Source organism: Ranitomeya variabilis, chromosome 3 (genome assembly GCF_051348905.1).
Source record: "Ranitomeya variabilis isolate aRanVar5 chromosome 3, aRanVar5.hap1, whole genome shotgun sequence".
NCBI classification, from domain to species: Eukaryota; Metazoa; Chordata; class Amphibia; order Anura; family Dendrobatidae; genus Ranitomeya; species Ranitomeya variabilis.
Window position 1 is genome coordinate 620050255 of NC_135234.1, and position 23078 is coordinate 620073332.

Below are 23078 nucleotides of genomic sequence, written 5' to 3' on the forward strand. Positions count from 1 at the left end.
ACACACTACACTAATTGTATTTGTCACATACATCTATATATCTACCTATTCTATTTGTATTTACTGTATGTAATCCATCTCTTCTATCCTGTCAGTTCCTGAAGTGATTTTACAGTACACTGCACATGAATTGTCGGCTTTTCTTCCATCTATGCAATATATGTCACTGACATCTACAGTTTGGTCCATATATATTTGGACAGAGACAACATTTTTCTAATTTTGGTTATAGACATTACCAAAATGAATTTTAAACAAAACAATTCAGATGCAGTTGAAGTTCAGACTTTCAGCTTTCATTTGAGGGTATCCACATTAAAATTGGATGAAGGGTTTAGGAGTTTCAGCTCATTAACATGTGCCACCCTGTTTTTAAAGGGACCAAAAGTAATTGGACAATTGACTCCAAGGCTATTTCATGGACAGTTGTGGGCAATCCCTTCGTTATTTCATTCTCAATTAAGCAGATAAAAGGCCTGGAGTTGATTTGAGGTGTGGTGCTTGCATTTGGAAGGTTTTGCTGTGATGTAAACATGCGGTCAAAGGAGCTCTCCATGCAGGTGAAACAAGCCATCCTTAAGCTGCAAAAACGGAAAAAAACCATCCGAAAAATTGCTACAATATTAGAAGTGGCAAAATCTACAGTTTGGTACATCCTGAGAAAGAAAGAAAGCACTGGTGAACTCATCAAAGCAAAAAGAGCTGGGCGCCCACGGAAGACAACAGTGGTGGATGATCGCAGAATAATCTCCGTGGTGAAGAGAAACCCATTCACAACAGCCAACCAAGTGAACAACACTCTCCAGGAGGTCGGCGTATCAATATCCAAATCTACCATAAAGAGAAGACTGCATGAAAGTAAATACAGAGGGTTCACTACACAGTGCAAGCCACTCATAAGCATCAAGAATAAAAAGGCTAGACTGGACTTTGCTAAAAAACATCTAAAAAAGCCAGCACAGTTCTGGAAGAACATTCTCTGGACAGATGAAACCAAGATCAACCTCTGCCAGAATGATGGAAAGAGAAAAGTATGGCAAAGGCGTGGTACAGCTCATGATCCAAAGCATACCACATCATCTGTAAAACACAGCGGAGGCAGTGTGATGGCTTGGGCATGCATGGCTGCCAGTGGCACTGGGTCACTAGTGTTTATTGATGATGTGACACAGGACAGAAGCAGCCAAATGAATTCTGAGGTATTCAGAGCCATACTGTGTGCTCAGATCCAGCCAAACTGATTGGTCGTCGTTTCATACTACAGATGGACAATGACCCAAAACATAAAGTCAAAGCAACCCAGGAGTTTATTAAAGCAAAGAAGTGGAATATTCCTGAATGGCCAAGTCAGTCACCTGATCTCAACCCAATTGAGCATGCATTTCACTTGTTAAAGACTAAACTTCAGACAGAAAGGCCCACAAACAGCAACTGAAAACCACCGCAGTGAAGGCCTGGCAGAGCATCAAAAAGGAGGAAACACAGCGTCTGGTGATGTCCATGAGTTCAAGACTTCAGGCAGTCATTGCCAACAAAGAGTTTTCAACCAAGTACTAAAAATGAGCTGAACATTTTATTTAAAATTATTGAATCTGTCCAATTACTTTTGGTTTTTAAAAGGGTGGCACATGTTAAGGAGCTGAAACTCCTAAACCCTTCATCCAATTTTAATGTGGATACCCTCAAATGAAAGCAGAAAGTCTGAACTTCAACTGCATCTGAATTGTTTTGTTTAAAATTCATTGTGGTAATGTCTATAACAAAAATTAGAAAAATGTTGTCTCTGTCCAAATATATATGGATCTAACTGTATATATCTTATCTATGCATTCTATGTGTATACACTCACTGGCCACTTTATTAGGTACACCTGTCCAACTTCTTGTTAACACTTAATTTCTAATCAGCCAATCACATGGCGGCAACTCAGTGCATTTAGGCATGTAGACATGGTCAAGACAATCTCCTGCAGTTCAAACCGAGCATCAGTATGGGGAAGAAAGGTGATTTGAGTGCCTTTGAACGTGGCATGGTTGTTGGTGCCAGAAGGGCTGGTCTGAGTATTTCAGAAACTGCTGATCTACTGGGATTTTCACGCACAACCATCTCTAGGGTTTACTGAGAATGGTCCGAAAAAGAAAAAAAATCCAGTGAGCGGCAGTTCTGTGGGCGGAAATGCCTTGTTGATGCCAGAGGTCAGAGGAGAATGGGCAGACTGGTTCGAGCTGATAGAAAGGCAACAGTGACTCAAATCGCCACCCGTTACAACCAAGGTAGGCCTAAGAGCATCTCTGAACGCACAGTGCGTCGAACTTTGAGGCAGATGGGCTACAGCAGCAGAAGACCACACCGGGTACCACTCCTTTCAGCTAAGAACAGGAAACTGAGGCTACAATTTGTACAAGCTCATCGAAATTGGACAGTAGAAGATTGGAAAAACGTTGCTTGGTCTGATGAGTCTCGATTTCTGCTGCGACATTCGGATGGTAGGGTCAGAATTTGGCGTAAACAACATGAAAGCATGGATCCATCCTGCCTTGTATGGAGCATCTTTGGGATGTGCAGCCGACAAATCTGCGGCAACTGTGTGATGCCATCATGTCAATATGGACCAAAATCTCTGAGGAATGCTTCCAGCACCTTGTTGAATCTATGCCACGAAGAATTGAGGCAGTTCTGAAGGCAAAAGGGGGTCCAACCCGTTACTAGCATGGTGTACCTAATAAAGTGGCCGGTGAGTGTATATCTATTCTATCTTTTCTATTCTAACCTGTCAGTGAGATTTTACTGAATGCGGCACATGAATTGACGGCTTTTCAAAGGACACCGGTGCATAAAGATCATGCAGCACTCGCATGGTCCGAGTGCTGTGCGATTTTTTTCTCGCACCCATAGGCTTGCATTGGCGAGTCTCAGTGACAATCACAGCATGCTGCGATTTTACATGCATGCTGAGTACGCTTGAGAAAATAAACGGTGATGTGAGCTGCCCCATAGAGTAACACTGGTCCGAGTGCTATGTGGTTTTCTCGCATAGCACTCGCCCGTATTGTACAGTAGTGTGACACCGGCCTTACTCCCATCATCCGACACCTGCTGCCGCTAATAACAGTGACAGAAGGATCGGCGGATGGGAGTATTCGTCAGTCGCAGCCTGCGCTAAAAATTAATTAAAAACCGGCGTGGGTTCCCCTGTATTTTTTATAACCAGCCAGGTAAAACTCACAGCTGGGGACTGCAACCCTCAGCTGTCAGCTTCAGCAAGACTGGTTATCCCCATGCCGTAACTTTATTTAAATAATTAAAAAATGGTGTGGGGTACCCACTTTTTTTGACAACTAGCCTTGCTAAAGCAGACAGCTGGGGGCTGGTATTCTCAGGCTGGTAAGGGGCCATGGATATTGGCCCCACCAGTCTAAAAATAGCATCCCGCAGCTGCCCAGAAAAGGCCATCTATTAGATGCGCCAATTCTGATGCTTTGCCCGACTCTTCCCACTTGTCCTGCAAGTGGCAAGTGGAGTTCATATTTGTGGGGTTGATGTCACATTTGTATTATCCGATGACATCAAGCCCACGGATTACTAAAGGAGAGGTGTCTATAAGACACCTATCCATTACTAATCCTATAGTTGTATGGTAAATAATGACACAGCCAGATTAAAGTCGCATCTTGGCACCTTCCAGGTTGAAAACAATTAATCCCCCAGACATGAATTACGGCGTGGGACAGAATGACCGACAGGTGAGGGATATTGTTGTTTTTTTATTTAGTTTTATTACAGGAGAACGAGGGCTTCAGTGGAATAGACGTTAGGTGAGTATAACAAAAGAAAAATGTTCAGATCACCCTGTTATGTCCAGGTTCCTTGGCTGGTCATCAGCGCATGGAGACGCCCTGGTCCCGGGGGCATAGAAATCCAATGTGCAAGAAAAGTTGTCTCTAGCGACCACAGGAGATATGATTCTTAAAACTTGATGTTTATCATCATATTAAAAAGCACAGATATGCAGATATGAGCAATCCCAGTGCAAGGAATGAATCCTACATGTTTCAACCTACACGGTCTTAATCATGGCGAGTATAACTGTTTGTTATTTTCAAATAAAATGGAAACTGTGTTTAGTCTTATTTCTAATAAAGAACTTTATCCTGGCTGTGTCTTTTTTTACCATACAAATATAGGATTAATAATGGATAGGTGTCTTATAGGTGCCTTTCCATTAGTAATCCATGGGCTTGATGTCAATAAAAAGGTGACATCAACCCCACAAATATGAACCCCACTTACCACCGCTAAAAGGCAAGTGAGAAGAGCCGGGCAAAGCGCCAGAATTGGCACATCTATTAGATTTGCCTTTTCCGGGTGGCTGCGGGCTTCTATTTTAGGCTGTGGGGGGCAATATCCATTGCCCCTTACCTTCCTGAGATTACCAGCCCCTAGCTGTGAGCCTTAGCAAGGCTGGTAGTTAAAAATGGGGGGACCCCCACGCCGTTTTTTTTTATTATTTATTTCTCTATTCTTGATATCCAACTTTGTTGAAGCTGACAGCTGAGTGTTGCAACCCCTGCCCCAGCTGTGAGTTTTGCCTGGCTGGTTATCAAAAATACAAGAAAACCCACTCAGGTTTTTTTTTTTTAAATTATACTCCCATCCGCCACTCCTGCTCGCACTGTTTTTAGCGGCAGCAAGTGTCAGCTGATGGGAGCTGTAGTCCCATCAGCTGACATCAGTGACCGGAGGTAAACTGTATACCTCCGATCACAGCTGAGCACTCATGCTGTCTTCTGACAGTGTGGGAACCACGGCTCTTTGACCGGCGGGGATAATTTCACCGCCGATCAGAAGCGCTACGTCGGTGTTTCCAACGCTGTCACGCAGCGTGCGAAACACCAGCTTTTGTGCTGTGTATGTTGAGCTATATTCGGTGATTTGAATATTGCAAATTAGGTGATCGTGAGTCGAACCGAATACTGAAATATTCGCTCATCTCTAATGATATTGACGCCACAGGTCTGTCACAGAATTTTATACCATAGGGCACTAAAGAAAACATGATTACATTTTTACCACTTTAGTCCCCGATTTAACATTTTCACACTAGGAAGTGTGTAAAAATAGCACCAAAATGTGTCCCACAATTTCTGCTGAATGAGGAAATACCCCATATGTGGCTGTACAATACTGCTTAGTCATACGGCGAAACTCGGGAGGGGCAGAGCGCTATTTGCCTCCTGGTGCTCAGATATTCCTAGAATAGTTTGTGGACTCCATATACAAAGCCCCTAATTGCTAGAAGAGCAGAAAACCCCTCTCAAGTGAACCCATTTTGGAAATTATACCTCTTTGGGAATTCACCTACAGATGTAGTGACGATTTAACTCCATGGGTGTTTTCCAGAAACAAGCAGCAGTGGATGTTGCGGAGTGAAAATTGCAAATCTGTTATTGTAGTGTTCGTACATTATTCCTAGCTCATGTTTCTTGAGACATGCACCTGTAAATTAGGTGGACACTCAAACATTTGGACACTAAAAGTGGTTTAAACACACTGTGGGGCTTAGAAGGGAGGATGGGCATTTGGATTTGGGAGCGCAGAATTTGCTGAATTTCTTCAGGGGGCAGCCATTTCGCTTTTCCAGAGCCTTTGTACTACCAGTAATGTGGAAGTCTTCTATATTTCCATTGACAGATGATGGACCTGAGCGCAGCTTTTCTGTGGATTGATTTGAAGCTTTTGTTGGGAACATTTTACATAACATTTTGGATCATGTTTATCCTGTGCTCTACGCTGAGCACGTACATCGGGGTTTCCAGCTAAATCTCAGTAGTGATGCGCATGAAACCCCGAGTGATCCAATCACTATAATGAGGAAGCAAAGTTATTCTGGACTCTTTCTGGCCTCTGTTCAGCTTGTCCGTCTTTTCAGAAGTGCACAAAACTGTGGCAAATAGCACTTTTATGAACGCTTAAAAAGACGGACACTGCCAGATCATAGGCCAGACGGTGTCCACAGTGCCTCCTTCTGCCTCCTTATAGGGAATCTTAAACTGTGGATTCCGCCTGAATCACATTTCGGAGATTTAAACGGAAGCCCCAGCGTAAGCGCTCAGCACAGAATAAATGTGCTCTGAGTCTTAAGGTACCTTCACACGAAGCGACGCTGCAGCGATAGCGACGATGCCGATCGCTGCGTCGCTGTTTGGTCGCTGGAGAGCTGTCACACAGACCGCTCTCCAGCGACCAACGATGCCGAGGTCCCCGGGTAACCAGGGTAAACATCGGGTTGCTAAGCGCAGGGCCGCGCTTAGTAACCTGATGTTTACCCTGGTTACCAGCGTAAAATGTAAAAAAACAAACAGTACATACTTACATGTGTCCCCCGGCGTCCGCTTCCTGCACTGTGTGAGCGCCGGCAGTAGCAGGGCACAGCGGTGACGTCACCGCTGTGCTGTGCTTTCACTTTCACTTTGCGGCGCTCAGTCAGTGTGGGAAGCGGACGCCGGGGAACGCATGTAAGTATGTACTGTTTGTTTTTTTTACATTTTACGCTGGTAACCAGGGTAAACATCGGGTTACTAAGCGCGGCCCTGCGCTTAGTAACCCGATGTTTACCCTGGTTACCATTGTAAAATATCGCTGGTATCGTTGCTTTTGCTGTCAAACACAACGATACACGGCGATCGGATGACCAAATAAAGTTCTGAACTTTATTCAGCGACCAGCGACATCACAGCAGGATCCTGATCGCTGCTGCGTGTCAAACTAAACGATATCGCTAGCCAGGACGCTGCAACGTCACGGATCGCTAGCGATATCGTTACAAAGTCGTTTCGTGTGAAGGTACCTTTACTGCAATCTTTGGAATGCAGAATGAACAAATAAATAGTAGGTCAAGTATTGGTTTTACTTATTTTTAAAGCCATTCCTCATGCGGTATAAGTGATTAAATTACTTTATTCTTTGGGTCAGTACGATTACAGGGATACCAGATTTATAGCATATAAATATATATATTCAAGTTTTTATATTTGGCTGCTGTCACACACTAAAAGATGCTTTCTTTTTTTTGCAAAAACAAGCTTCTGCATTGCCATATTTGAGAGCTATACTTTTTCCATAGTTCTGCTGACCAGTCAATGCTACCTTTTATGCAATCTGACTGCACAGCACATCAGTTCTGTGCTCATTTCCTCTTACAGGCTTTATGTCACCCACATGCTCCTTGTTAACCAAATGACCCTTTTTAGGCTACGTGCACACGTTGCGGAAAGTCCGGTGGATTTTTCCGGACTGATTTTGGTAAATCCGCAGGTAAACCATACTGCAGATTACCTGCGGAATTACCACGGATTTACAGCGGTTTTTTTTTGCGGTTTTCACATGCGGTTTTACACCTGCGGATTCCTATTATGGAGCAGGTGTAAACCGCTGCGGAATCCGCACAAAGAATTGACATGCTGCAGAATAAACAATGCAGCTTTTCCGCAGCATGTGCACTGCAGATTTTGCTTTCCATAGGTTTACATGGTACTGTAAACTCAGGGATAACAGCTGCGAATCCGCAACGTCAAAACCGCTGCGGATCCGCAGCAAAATCCGCAGTGTGCGCACATACCCTTATACTGCTTAATGTCTGAGGTCAGTATATTGATGTGCAGAATTTAATTCACAACCACAGCTTGTATGAAAAAGTATGATATGATCTCTGAATAATGCAGAATGGTTTCATAAGTGTACGATGGTCACAGGAATGTACAGTACAGACCTTTTAGTCACTGTAGCATTTAAAGGGAACCTGTCACCCCCAAAATCGATGGTGAGCTAAGCCCACCGGCATCAGGGGCTTATCTACAGCATTCTGTAATGCTGTAGATAAGCCCCCGATGTATCCTGAAAGATGAGAAAAAGAGGTTATATTATACTCACCCAGGGGCGTTCCCGCTGCGGTCCGGTCCAATGGGCATCACAATCTGGGGCCTCCCATCTTCTTACCTATGACGTCTTTTTCTTGTCTTCACACTGCGGCTCCGGCGCAGGCTTACTTTGTCTGCCCTGTTGAGGGCAGAGCAAAGTACTGCAGTGCACAGGCGCTGGGAAAGGTCAGAGAGGCCCGGCACCTGCGCACTGCAGTACTTTGCTCTGCCCTGCGCCGGAGCTGCAGCATGAAGACAAGAGGACGTCATCCTATGAAGATGGGAGGCCCCGGACCAGACCGCGACGCCCATCGGATCGGACCGCGTGCCCAGGTGAGTATAATCTAACCTCTTTTTCTCATTTTTCAGGTTACATCGGGGGCTTATCTACAGCATTACAGAATGCTGTAGATAAGCCCCTGATGCCGGTGGGCTTAGCTCACCTTCGATTTTGGGGGTGACAGGTTCCCTTTAAATAAAGAGGAGCTGGCAAATACATTTATCCATAAAAAGGGTCACTTATAATATGGATCAGATCCAGTATAACCTTAATTTCATAGCACCCCCTAGTTTCCCATAACAGCACCCCCTCTCTCAAGTGAATGAAAAGTTAACTCACACTGTCGCTATTCTTTAGCGCTCATTCAGAAAAACATATTGTATTGATCTTCAGTAAGGCAGAGAACCTGTAATTCTTTTCCTGACATATAGCACTTCATAATAGTAGTAAAATTTATTTGATATGACTTGTGTTTATTTGTGAAAAAAAACGGAAATTGGGCAAAAATGTAGCAATTTTCCAACTTTTAATTTTCATGCCCTTAAATCACAGAGAAATGTCACACAAAAAAGTTAATAGAAATCATTTCCCACATGTCTACTTTACATCAGCACAATTTTGGAACCAACATTTTTTTTGTTAGGAAGTTATAAGGGGTTAAATGTTGACCAGCGATTTCTCATTTTTCCATCACATTTGAAGTCACTTTGAGGAGTCTATATGGCAGATAATATCCAAAAGGGACACCATTCTAAAAACTCCACCACTCAAAACCACATTCAAGAAGTTTATTAACCCCTTTACATAATTAACCCCTTGACCCCCGGACCTTTTTTCGGTTTTGCGTTTTTCACTCCCCTCCTTCGCAGAGCCATAACTTTTTTTTATTTTTTCAGTCAATATGGCCATGTGAGGGCTTATTTTTTACGGGACCAGTTGTACTTTTGAACGACACCATTGGTTTTACCATGACGTGTACTAGAAAACAGGAAAAAAATTCCAAGTGCTGTGAAATTGCAAAAAAGGTGCAATGCCACACTTGTTTTTTGTTTGGCTTTTTTGCTGGGTTCACTAAATGCTAAAACTGACCTGATTATCCTGGTCATTACAAGTTCATAGACACCAAACATGTCTAGGTTATTTTTTATCTAAGTGGTAAAAAAAAATTCCAAACTTTACTAAAAAATATGCGCAATTTTTCCGGGATCTATAGCGTCTCCAATTTTCGTGATCTCAGGTTGGGTGAGGGATTATTTTTTGTGTGCCGACCTGACGTTTTTAATTATACCATTTCAGTACAGATACGTTCTTTTGATCACCCATTATTGCATTTTAATGCAATGTCATGGCCACCAAAAAAACGTAATTCTTGCATTTTTTATTTTTTTCTCGCTACGCCGTTTAGACACCAGGAGAAGTGAAGGGGACCATAGGAGGGAAACAACCCAGCAGCAGGACCGCTACCTCAGCCTTTGTGCAAGGAGGAACAGGAGGAGCACTGACAGAGCCCTGCAAAATGACCTCCTGCAGGCCACAAATGTGCATGTGTCTGCACAAACGGTTAGAAACCGACTCCATGAGGATGGTCTGAGTGCCCGACGTCCACAGATGGGGGTTGTGCTCACAGCCCAATACCGTGCAGGATGCTTAGCATTTGTCACAGAACACCAGGATTGGCAAATTTGCCACTGGCGCACTGTGCTCTTCAGAGATAAAAGCAGGTTCACACTGAGCACATATGACAGACGTGACAGAGTCTGGAGACGCCATGGAGAGCGATCTGCTGCCTGCAACATCTTTCAGCATGACCAGCTTGGCAGTGGGTACGTAATGGTGGGGGGTGGCATATATTTGGAGGGCCGCACAGCCCTTCATGTGCTTGCCAGAGGTAGCCTGACTGCCATTAGGTACCGAGATGAGATCCTCAGACCCCTTGTGAGACCATACGCTGGTGCAGTTGGCCCTAATGCAGGACAATGCCAGACCACATGTGGCTGGAGTGGGTCAGCAGTTCCTGCAAGATGAAGGCATTGAAGCTATGGACTGGCCAGCCCGTTCCCCAGACCTGAATCCGATTGAACACATCTGGGACATCATGTCTCGCACCATCCACCAATGTTACGTTGCACCACAGACTGTCCAGGAGTTGGCAAATGCTTTAGTCCAGGTCTGGGAGGAGATCCCTCAGGAGACTATCTGCCGCCTCATCAGGAGCATGCCCAGGCATTGTAGGGAGCTCATACAGGCACGTGGAGGCTACACACACTACTGAGCATCATTTCCTTATCTTGAGGCATTTCCACTGAAGTTGGATCAGCCTGTAACTTCATTTTCCACTTTGATTTTGAGCATCATTCCAACTCCAGACCTCCGTTCGATATTAGTTGTGATTTACGTTGATACTTTTTAGATTTTATTGTTCTCAACACATTCCACTATGTAACTACCACTACCTTGGTGTTCGCTGGAGCCTCTGATGGTGAGGTCAGGCTTGTGCGGCAGGTAGCTGACAAGTACCACTCCAGGGCGGTGTCTGGCTGTTGCAGCTGATCCCACTGGGGAACGGAAGTCTATTAACAGGAGCGAGCAAGTACCGACGAGCACGGCAGGCACTCTGGCAGGTGGGAACGGCACACACTGACGGAGTCAGCATGGTAATGGGTAGGGCAGGAACACAGGTGGGTACGAGTAGAGAACAGATAGGAACCAGTTCAGACTGGAGGGACAGGAACTGTTAAGAACCAGTTCAGACTGGAGGGACAGGAACTGCTTCAGGAGACACGGGAACATAGGCGGGTAAGAGTAGGATAAGAGAGCAGGTAGGAACCAGTACAGACTAAAGGAGCAGAACCGCAGGAGGCGGAGCAGAGCAGAACTGCAAGAAACGGAGTAGAGCAGAGCTGAAAGGTGCAGAGCCGCAGATTGCATTTAACAGAGCAGGAAGGCGCAGAGCCACAGGTTGCGGTGAGCAGAGAGGCGCAAGAGGCGGCGGGCAAAGCAGAAGGAGTGGACACAAGGGTACGCACAGCTGAGTGGGAAAGGCAAACAGACAAGGATACAAACAAGTACAGATATAGACCAGAGTACAGACAGGGACAGACACGGGAACAAGTACAGGACAAGAGTTCAGGCCTGGATATGACACCCCAGGGTGGCAGAGACAGGACAGGACCTAGCAGCTCAGTAGCAAGACACTGAGGGAAAAAGTGGCTCAGGCTTCTGCCAGGGGGTGGAGATGCATTAAGTACCTGATGCCTCCTAGCAATAGGCTGGGGACATATTAGGAGAGTGCACACAGTCTGTATAAGAATCAGGAAGTGCTGCTGCGCTAAGTATACAGCCAGGAAGTATGCAGCAAGCAAGGACATGAGGCCCACAGCAAAGGACCGGCAGAGGACATAACTCACAGCATGGCACGGAGTGGTGACTAAGGGCTCATACCTATTTGCGTGATAAAAAACGGTCCGTAATCTGGACCGAAAAAATGGACGAGTGCCATGCGATTTTTCTCACATAGCATCCGTAAGACATGCGTATGTAATGCGTTTTTTTTCTCTGCTACTTTTTTTCTACAATCATTTACACGACCAATTACAGTGTTCTATGCCACAGAATGGTAAGGTATCTGTAAAAATCGGATGGCATACGGATGGTCCGTATACCGTGTGATTTTTTTCTCGCACCCATTGACTTGCATTGGCGAGTCTCATCCGAGATACGCAGCAAATCGCAGCATGCTGCAATCTTTTTCTCAGTCCGATTTCAGCTGAGAAAAAAAAAATCGCAGATGAGATGTAACCCATTGAATAACATTGGTCAGAGTGCAATCCGATTTTTTATCGGATTCCACTCGTCCGTTTTTCTCGCAAATGAGTATGAGCCCTTAGAGGGGAGATGAGAAGCCATGCAGTGATGCCGGCAGGGATGTTACAACATACAAACTTCTTGCAGATGTTGTCCTTGGTGGGATTTAGTTATTATGCAATCCACCATTACAAATATAAATTATAATCCACCACTGCGCCCCCGACTATAAATAGCCATTTTCCCACCTAATAAATATATACATTAATTAGCCTCTGTACTCTTTCCCCCAATTCATTAGCAGTCTTTGCATCCTCAACGCCCCCACTATGTGCCTCCCGCTCCACCGATTCTTTATATTTACATATTTACACGCCCCTTGCACCCAATTTATTGTCAAGTCATCTCTCTCTCCCACACCCACCCTCTATTCATTATCAACTGCTCTCCCCCCACATTCAATACATCATTTACTCCCACCACTCTCAAAATTCATTATTTGCTTTCCCCCAGTTCCTCATTTGCTCTCCCCATCCCCACATTCAATTGCTGTCCCGTCCCTCACCCTCAGTTCATCATTTGCAGTCCCCCATCTGCCCCGCGCTTCATCATTTGCTGTCATCCTCCCCCTCACTTTATCACTTACAGTCCCCCTTCCACCCTCAATTCATCATTTGCTATCCCTGTTCTCCCCCCACTTCATCATGTGCAGTCCCCCTCCGTTCATCATTTGCAGGCCCCCACCATCATTTGCAGCCTCCCTCCCACCATTTGGCCGTGTATGTCAGTAAGGGCTCATTCTAACATGCGAGAAACTCGGATGAGTCTCGCACGTCAATACCCGGCACTCGAATCGGAGCGTACGGCCGCGTAGCAATACATGCAGCCGCACGCTCCGCTCCTGAGTGCCGGGTGCAGTGCTGGGTATTGGCGTGCGAGACTCATCCAAGTTTCTTGCATGTGAGGATGAGCCCTAAAACTAACTATACCAATGGAAGTCTTAGGCTGGCTGGAAGAGGTTTGAGCAGTGAATCCAGATCATTTAGGCACATCCCTTTGGGTCTTCTAGTCCACAATAAGTACAAAGGAAAGAAAGGAGACAACAATTCAACCTTAATTAAATGTACTAATAGTCCAATATGCGATGTTTCGGCTTATAACCCAGCCCTTTTTGAGAAAGGAGACACTTTTTCAAGAAAGGAGGTATGGCAAAACTCCAATCAGTGTAATGTGAAGGTGTCCTGATATTTTTGTCCATAGTGTATGTGCCTTGATGGGAAAAAAAAAATGCAGTGTAGTAATAGGTTGTGAAAACTAAATGTGCAATCAACAAAGAACATCCACCTATGAATTTGCCCACAAACATGACGCAATTATTAGATATGTTTCTTCCCATGAATGTGTCAGATTCTCCCACGTACATCCTTATTTGATGAAGTCAGACAAAATTCTCATCTCCTCTCTACTCATAGATGTCACTGGCCAAACAGAGATGGGAATCCAGCCATCCCAGATCCAACTGGACATACCCATTTTTTATGTTTTATCTCAAGACTTTCACCAAGTGCAGTGCTTCCTATGTTCGTAAAATCCAGCAAATCCACTGTTACAACACAACCAGTGTGGACATGTGGACTGCTGGCAGCACTGTCCACAGAACAGAAGCCATATTAAAATGGATAGTAGCTAGTGACTAGACTGGACGGAACTTACTGCAAGTGCGGCTAGACGGGAGGAGAAGATAATCCAGGGAGAGGTTGCTTCAGTGAGCTACAAGTGGTAACCACTGAGAACAGTAATGTGGTCACCGAGAACCAGAGACAAGTCTGCCTGACAAAGGGAGGCCAGGGGACCATCTTGTATGGAGTTGGCCTAGGTCATAGATGGGGCGATAGGGAGCGGTGATGAGTTGGAGCAAGCCAAGCCTCGTGCAGTAAGCCCCGTGCGCCTGGAGAGCAGTTGTATACAGGAGTAGGAGGTGGTTGTACCTAAATGCCAACATTATAGGAGACCACTAGTGGGGTGAGTATGCACTCACTATTACGGCTCGCTCACATGGGTGTATAAGGGTATGTTTCCACGTTCAGGATTGCATCAGGATTTGGTCAGGATTTTACTCAGGTAAAATCCTGACCAAATCGGCACCTGAGGTCACTGGCAGGTCACCTGCATTGTCCTTGCATTGTTTCAGCATTGTAAGGACATGCTGCATTCTTAAAAGATGCGCCGCATGTCCGTTTCCGCGGGTCTGCGGCCTGCGTCTTTTAATGCATAGTGGAGACAGGATTTCATGAAATCCCCTCCACTATGCTGTAACATCTGGACGCTGCGTGTTTGACGCTGCGGCTCAACGCAGAACGTGGAAACATACCCTTACATGGCTGAGTATATCGGAACGGCACTCCGACAAATGTTATGTTATGGGGCAGTGCAGATCTGTAGTTTTTTTCTCATGCCGATTCGGAGTGAGAAAACCATAGCACCATGCCGCTAGTGGCTCCAATATTCAGATCACTCGCACCCATATAGGTCTAAGGATGCGTGTGAAACATTGAACTGCAGTCAGACGTCAACTGAGTGCAGTCCGACATCCACAGACAATGGAGACATTACATTCTCCACCTTCTCCTCACCTGTGATACAATTCTTTCATACAAAATGAGGAAATCTGCAACATCAAAAGTTCATTGTGGGAACATAGCCTAAGACTCCTTTGACCCTGCCTTTCTCCTTTGTTCAGTGGCCCCATTAGGGCTTACTTCCAGATCCCCAAAAAAAGAGGATCAAGGCGTGTGTGCCAACAGGGCCATTGACTATAATGGCGCAGACGGAGTCGCTGTGTGCTCTGTCGTGCATCATTTTCGATTGTATATGATTATTGGAAGTGGACAGCTAGATGTTGTAGACTTTCAGCAAGGTGGGATTCATGTCATTAATACCTACCTGGTCATACACAGTGCCCTGATGCAGAGACCGTGCACTGGGAAGACTGAACGTTGCGCTCACGAGTGCCAGTTGGACAGTTCTATCGGTGACGTCATGAACACTCAGGGCTGCAGTTTTTTCTCACATATTGTTCAAACAAGCGTGACCGGCCAGGACACTACGGACAACACGGCTTCGATTCTGTTTAAGGACTAACAGCACCCACAGACATTGGATCTACAGGAGGTAGCTACTGATCTCTGGGGGCCTGACTGGTGGGCCACCCAGGAAACAGGGAGGGGGGCTCTGCAGAACCCTGGGTTAAATAGAGCAGATTCATTCAGTGGTTATGGGACTGCTGAAAATAGAGTTCTGCATTTAAAGAGGTTGTCCATTACTTTTACATTTAAGCCCTATCCTTAGGAAAATTCATCAATGTCTGTATGTGCCCGGGTCCGGCACCACTGCCGATCAGCTGTTATCGGTGGCGGCAGCCAGAGGTACTTACGGTACTTTTGGAGCTGCCCGTCTACTTGTAGTGGCCTGGCGTTGTTACTGCACATTGCCTCCTATTGATTGGTATAGGAGGCAGATGTCTAGTACCTGTGGTGTGGTGGCCACAAGTAGATGGGCAGCTCCGCAAGTGAGTACTTCTGGCTGCCGCCACAGATAATGGCTGATCAGCAGACACATATTCACGAGACCTATCCTCAAGTTTTGGCCATCAATGTACAAGTAGTGGACAACCTCTTTAAATGGGTAGTTCACTACTGGACAATCCCTTCTTAGCAGCTAGTGGCCATGAAGAAACAATATAATCATGTATACTCACCTCCCAATCCAGCGCCATTCATCCGCTAACAGCGCTGTCTCCCATTGGTCATGTGACATTATCAGTAGTTAGCACAAACATTGACTCTAGCCATAGTGAAGCCTGCAATCGATCACCAGCCGCTGACTGGCTGCAGCGGTCCTCATTGACACTTTAGCTGTTAAGAAGGGGATGTCCAGTAGAGAGCAGTAGTGGGCCAGACTGCAGTGCACAGAACAGACGGGCAGGTCACCCTACAGATATAATATATATAACTCGGGCTGCCAGGAGCTTTGTGCTTTACTTAGGCACAAATGGACATTTTCCACTCGCACGTGTCAGACAGTACTGAGTCCTCGGTGTCGGCTCCGGGTACATGGCTCCTCACACTCTGCCCCATAGTCCTGGCCTGTCTGCTCAGCGCCGGTGATGTCACATGTACCGCCCCCTAGAGCCGGAAGACTGTTCTGCAGCACGTTGGACTGAGGCCGACAGTCACGGAGCCGCTGCAGTGACCGAGTGTATCCTTCCGCCTGTAATGTGCGCTGTGAGTTGGAAGGACAGAGTGCAGGTAACGTGCCGGCCGGGGCGGAGGCTCCCATACTGCACTGCGGGAGCAGCCGGCCTGAGCCTGTACCCAGGGTGTGTGACGTCACCAAGCCGGGGGCATGCGTACTGTGCAGGGGCAGGAGGCTAGAGGTGGTCTCCATGTCTCTGCTCACTATGGGCTGTCAGGCTTCATCCTATATTACTGCACTTCTGTCACAGCGCGTGATTTAGAGGTAGTGGTACTGGGGTATGTTCTGGGGTCAGCTGTTGTCCAGAAGGATGAGGACAGGGTTACTATTCATAACCTGCATAAGGCTGTGTTCACACATTGCGTTTTTGTTGTCTCTTGTGCATGTTGATGATAATTTTTATTTTTATATAGAGCTAACATATTCTGCAGCGCTTTACACACATAATCATCACTGTCCTCAATGGGGCTCACAATCTAAAAGTTTAGTGGCCTAAAAAAGCCCGGTTTACCTTCCTTAGGCTGTGTGGGCACGATGCTTTTTTTTCCTGCATGGAATTGGCCAAAAAACTCTGGAATTGAGGCTGAAGTTGGTTTCTAAGCCTCAGTCCAGAGCCTCTCACCCAGCCAAATCCGGTCTCATACGTTGCACTGACGAGGGGCGAATTGAGATTTTGATTTGACTTTTATCCTTAGCCACATTGCAAGGCTTGGTAAAGGGTCAGTAGTGACGTGTAGGCTTCAACAGGTGGCGCTGTAGAGTTCTAGTCTTCCTCTCTGAAGAGGCAATTGCGAAGTTATTTTTCGCAGAATTATTATAGCTCCGCATGCTGCTTTCCTTTCCAATAAAATGGCTTCCACCGTTTTCTGCAAATCTTGGATGTGATGGGCTCCTTGTGCTCGTCTGCATCATGGACGGCGAGTGCAGGAGCAGCGTTTGCATTCACTATTCTGGACAGGCAAAAAGTACCGACTATAACTTGGTGCAGATTTATTTATTTTTTTAATGGTCCAAGGGGAAAATCGCCCATGTGAAGGTGTGCATTAGCTACAACTGGTCTGTCCCACACAAGGTCCAAAACCTTCTAGGCTGAACAAGCCCTAAATCGCGTTGTAAGTCACATACTCTATGTAGCGCATGTTCATTGGATTTGGAGGTATGTAAAGTATTTGGTAAAGGTAACGAACCTCGTTTTGCTTCAGGATATACCCCAAAGGTTTACATTGTCTGTATTACATTTTTTCTTTTAGGGGTCCTCCCATAGCCCGCAGATAAAGAGTCCATTACACTTCTGAAGGACAATGTCTGGGTGTGCTGGCAGACCTGGAGTTGGAGTCGGCGTTGTGATCTCACATCCTTCCTATCCAGGCTGTGTGTTACTTGGACAGAGGAAAGCAAAATGCTCCACAGGGGCCGGCATGTACCAACTTCCAGGAGGACACCTAGAGTTTGGGTATGAGTAATTTCCATAGCAGCATATTGGTAAAGATCCAGACATTTCCATGAGCATGAAAATTCAGGATTGTCATCTTCTGTTTGGGGAATATCTGATGGCAACCAATAGTTGAAACGGAGCTGTGCAAAATAACACAAGCAGCAGAAAATAAATTATTAGAGATACTTCAAATAAATAACTAGAACTAAAAAAAATCTGGTTGTAAAAGGGGTTGCCCACACCTTGAAATATATTACTGGCTCAAAATAAAAAGAATATTAGTAAATCCCATGAAAATATATACAGGTGCTTCTCACAATTTTAGAATATGATCAAAAAGTTAATTTATTTCAGTTCTTCAATACAAAAAAAGTGAAACTCATATAGAGTCAATACAAACAGTGTGATCTATTTCAAGTGTTTATTTATGTTAATGTTGATGATTATGGCTTAAAGCCAATGAAAACCCAAAAGTCATTATCTCAGAAAATTGGAATACTTTATAACACCAGCTTGAAAAATGATTTTAAAATCCAAAATGTTGGCCTACTGAAATGTATGTTCAGTAAATGCACTCAATACTTGGTCGGGGCTCGTTTGGCATCGATTACTGCATCAATGAAGGCATGGAGGCGACCAGCCTGTGACACTGCTGAGGTGTTATGGAAGCCCAGGTTGCTTTGATAGCAGCCTTCAGCTCGTCTCATTGTTGGGTCTGTTGTCTCTCATCTTCCTCTTGACAATACCCCATAGATTCTCTATGGGGTTAAGGTCAGGTGAGTTTTCTGGACAAACAAGCATAGTGATACTGTTGTTTTTAAACCAAGTATTGGTACTTTTGGCAGTGTGGACAGGTGCTAAGTCCTGCTGGAGAATGACATTTCCATCTCCAAAAAAGCTTGTCGGTAGAGGGAAGCATGAAGTGCTCTAAAATTTCCTGGTTGATGGCTATGCTGACTTTGGTCTTGATTAAACACAGTGGACCTACACCAGCAGATGACATGGCTCCCCAAACCATCACTGATTGTGGAAACTTCACACTAGACCTCAAGCAGCTTGGATTGTGGTCTCTTCACTCTTCCTGCAGATTCTGGGACCTTCATTTCCAAATGAAATGCAAAATTGACTTTCATCTGAAACCAGTACCTTGGACCACTGAACAACAGTCCAGTTCTTTTTGTCCTTGGCTCAGGTAAGACACTTCTGGCGTTGTCTATTGGTCATGACTAGAGATGATTGAATATGTTCAGGTCCCTTGCTCCTGAACAGCCTGTTTGTTGGGCTATCCATGCATGTGTTGTGATAGTGAAACAGCTGCGACAAATGCAGCTGATCAACAGGAGCGATCAGGTATCCGGATTCCCTCTGCAGCTTATTCGGTAAGTGCTATAGCTTGCCGAATAAGGAGGGACCCAAACATATTCGCAAATCTCTAGTTATGAGTGGCTTGGCACAAGGAATGCAACACTTGTAGCCCATGTCCTGGATACGTCTGTGTGTGGTGGCTCTTGAAGCAATGACTCCAGCAGCAGTCCACTCCTTGTGAATCTTCTCCAAATTTTTGAATGGCCTTATCCTTAAAATCCATTCAAGGCTGCGGTTATCCCGGTTGCTTGTGCACCTTTTTCTACCACACTTTTTCCTTCCACTCAACTTTCCATTAATATGCTTGGGTACAACACTGTGAACAGCCAGCTTCTTTAGCAATGACCTTTTGAGGCTTACCCTCCTTGTGGAGTGTGTCAATGACTGACTTCTGGACATCTGTCAAGTCAGCAGTCTTCCCCATGACTGTGGAGCCTACTGAAACAGACTAAGAGACATTTTTAAACTCTTTTAAGCCTTTGCAGGTGACTTTTGTTAATTATTCTAATTTACGGAGATAATGACTTTTGGGTTTTCATTGACTGTAAGCTATAATCATCAACATTAACAGAAATAGACACTTGAAATAGATCACTCTGTTTGTAATGACTCTATATAATATATATATATATATATATATATATATATATATATATATATATATATATATATATATATATATATATATAACTTTTTGTATTAAAGAGCTGAAATAAATTCACTTTTTGATGATATTCTAATTTTGTGAGGAGCGCCTATATTTATAAGGTTGCATATTAGGTTCGTATATTGCAATTCTCCAGTTCAAGAAAAAAGTCACTCTTATCAGCATTGTGGATTTATGAAATGTAATCCACGTGACTGATTCCATGAGCAGGAGCTGCTGATTAGTTACATGTACTAGTCTGGCTTGTAAATTGGACCAGACTAGTGCACGCTACAATTTAATTTTTGGCAGCACCATTTGTTGCACTCACAGACCAAAAATTTGTTGGTCTGATCATACTGTGTGAGTCTTTTTTTTCCTCTGTGTATCAATCAAGTCTCTAGCAATACTCTGCATTTTTAGCCATCAGTTGCCAGTGTTTTGCCTGGTTTGTATTTTCTTGTCTATTTTATTTTGCAGTGAAAGCTGGGAAACTTGTGCTGAGCGGGAAACCCTTGAAGAAGCTGGACTGCACCTGAAGAATGTCCACTTTGCTTCAGTGGTGAATTCAATTAGTATTGAACATAATTATCATTATATTACAATACTCATGAGAGGAGAAGTAGATATGAATTATCCATCAGAGCCTACAAACCTAGAGCCAGAAAAAAATGAAGGTAAGGAAGTTGACTTGTCAATTATAGTCTAACTAGATGGTGGCCCGATTCTAATGCATCGGGTATTCTAGAATATGTATGTATCAACTGTCCACGTAGTATATAGCAGCCATGTAGTATATAGTACTGCCCACGTATTATATAGCAGCCATCTAGTATATAGTACTGCCCACGTAGTATATAGCAGCCATGTAGTATATAGTACTTGCTATGTGCAAAAAGAAAAAAAAGAGCATGAACCGCACATCCCAAAATCAGCAGGAGACTGCAAAGTAAGGGGTCTAGCCCATTTTGGCTCTCACTGAAGAGCTGGAGGAAGGTGAGTTTAAATGCTCCTTTTCATTTTTGTGCTGGTGCTGTGTGGCGGCCATTGTTGCTGTGGCTTTGTGCTGGTGGGGCGGCGCGGTCTGGAGTCTTGGGGGCTCAGTCTCGCAGCATGGGTGCTGTGGGGCGACAGGCCGTCCGCCCTGCTGGTGCATGGCCGCTGCGGCGGTGGTCGCCGCACGGCTCCGCTCCGTGAGGGCGTTAGGACCCACTACGAGGTTTGCCGTGAAGGGGCAGTGGGCTTCATACAGTCTGATCAGAATGTTAAACTGAAAACCTCATGTTCAGTATTTAAATTTTTGCCTAGCGGCTTTAGATCAACGTATGATTTTGGGATGTGCGGTTCATGCTCTTTTTTTTTTTTTCTTTTTGCACATAGTATATAGTACTGCCCACGTAGTATATAGCAGCCATGTAGTATATAGCAGCCATGTAGTATATAGTACTGCCCACGTAGTATATAGCAGACATGTAGTATATAGTACTGCCCACGTAGTATATAGCAGCCATGTAGTATATAGTACTGGCCACATAGTATATAGCAGCCATGTAGTATATAGTACTGGCCACGTAGTATATAGCAGCCATGTAGTATATAGCAGCCATGTAGTATATAGTACTGGCCACGTAGTATATAGCAGCCATGTAGTATATAGTACTGCCCACGTAGTATATAGCAGCCATGTAGTATATAGCAGCCATGTAGTATATAGTACTGCCCACGTAGTATATAGCAGCCATGTAGTATATAGTACTGCCCACGTAGTATATAGCAGCCATGTAGTATATAGCTGCCATGTAGTATATAGTACTGCCCACGTAGTATATAGCAGCCATGTAGTATATAGCAGCCATGTAGTATATAGTACTGCCCACGTAGTATATAGCAGCCATGTAGTATATAACAGCCATGTAGTATATAGTACTGCCCACGTAGTATATAGCAGCCATGTAGTATATAGTACTGCCCACGTAGTATATAGCAGCCATGTAGTATATAGTACTGCCCACGTAGTATATAGCAGCCATGTAGTATATAGCAGCCATGTAGTATATAGTACTGCCCACGTAGTATATAGCAGCCATGTAGTATATAGCAGCCATGTAGTATATAGTACTGCCCACGTAGTATATAGTACTGCCCACGTAGTATAGCAGCCATGTAGTATATAGCAGCCATGTAGTATATAGTACTGCCCACGTAGTATATAGCAGCCATGTAGTATATAGTATTGCCCATGTAGTATATAGCAGCCATGTAGTATATAGCAGCCATGTAGTATATAGTACTGCCCACGTAGTATATAGCAGCCATGTAGTATATAGTACTGGTCACGTAGTATATAGCAGCCATGTAGTATATAGTATTGCCCATGTAGTATATAGCAGCCATGTAGTATATAGCAGCCATGTAGTATATAGTACTGCCCACGTAGTATATAGCAGCCATGTAGTATATAGTACTGGTCACGTAGTATATAGCAGCCATGTAGTATATAGTACTGGTCACGTAGTATATAGCAGCCATGTAGTATATAGTACTGGTCACGTAGTATATAGTAGCCATGTAGTATATAGTACTGGCCACGTAGTATATAGTACTGGCCACGTAGTATATAGCAGCCATGTAGTATATAGTACTAGCCACGTAGTATATAGCAGCCATGTAGTATATAGTACTGGCCACGTAGTACATAGCAGCCATGTAGTATATAGTACTGGCCACGTAGTACATAGCAGCCATGTAGTATATAACGCAGCCCACGCAGTGTTTAGCAGTGTGGGCACCATATCCCTGTTAAAAAAAAGAATTAAAATAAAAAATAGTTACATACTCACCTCCTGGGATCCAACGGTGCTGTGCTGATGCGCGCGCGGCTGCCGCCATCTTCCGTTCCCAGGATGCATTGCGAAATTACCCAGATGACTTAGCGGTCTCGCGAGACCGCTAAGTCTTCTGGGTAATTTCGCAATGCATCGCAGGGAATGGAAGATGGCGACTGGCGCGAGCGGCTCGGCGGACTACGGAGGGTGAGTATAGCAGGTTTTTTGTTTTTTTATTATTTTTAAAATGACATTTTTTACTATTGATGCCGCATAGGCAGCGTCAATAGTAAAAAGTTGGTCACACGGGGTTAATAGCAGCGGTAATGGAGTGCGTTACCCGCGGCATAATGCGGTCCGTTACCGCCGGCATTAACCCTGTGTGAGCGGTGACTGGAGGGGAGTATGTGGGTGCTGGGTAGTGACTGCGGGGAGAAAGGAGCGGCCATTTTCTTCCGGACTGTGCGCATCGCTGATTGGTCGTGGCTGTTTTGCCGCGACCAATCAGCGACTTGGATTTCCATGACAGACAGAGGCCGCGACCAATGAATAT

At 44.8% G+C, this 23078-nt stretch overlaps 1 protein-coding gene across 7 annotated transcripts in view; it reads left to right on the plus strand.

Moving 5' to 3' along the window:
• The window catches only part of NUDT15 (nudix hydrolase 15), a 68646-nt gene that overhangs the window by 43377 nt on the left and 2191 nt on the right, over positions 1-23078 (plus strand). For 3 of the 7 annotated variants that reach the window (XM_077297393.1, XM_077297397.1, XM_077297395.1), the window contains 2 exons: positions 17505-17707; positions 20181-20377. In XM_077297393.1, coding sequence (XP_077153508.1) covers positions 17556-17707; positions 20181-20377 — 349 coding nt within the window. In that variant the 5' untranslated portion in view covers positions 17505-17555. Of the gene's footprint in view, positions 1-15947; positions 16308-16382; positions 16519-16550; positions 17411-17504; positions 17708-20180; positions 20378-23078 lie in introns of those variants that run through there. The other 4 variants (XM_077297400.1, XM_077297398.1, XM_077297396.1 and 1 more) reach the window with 4 other exon arrangements.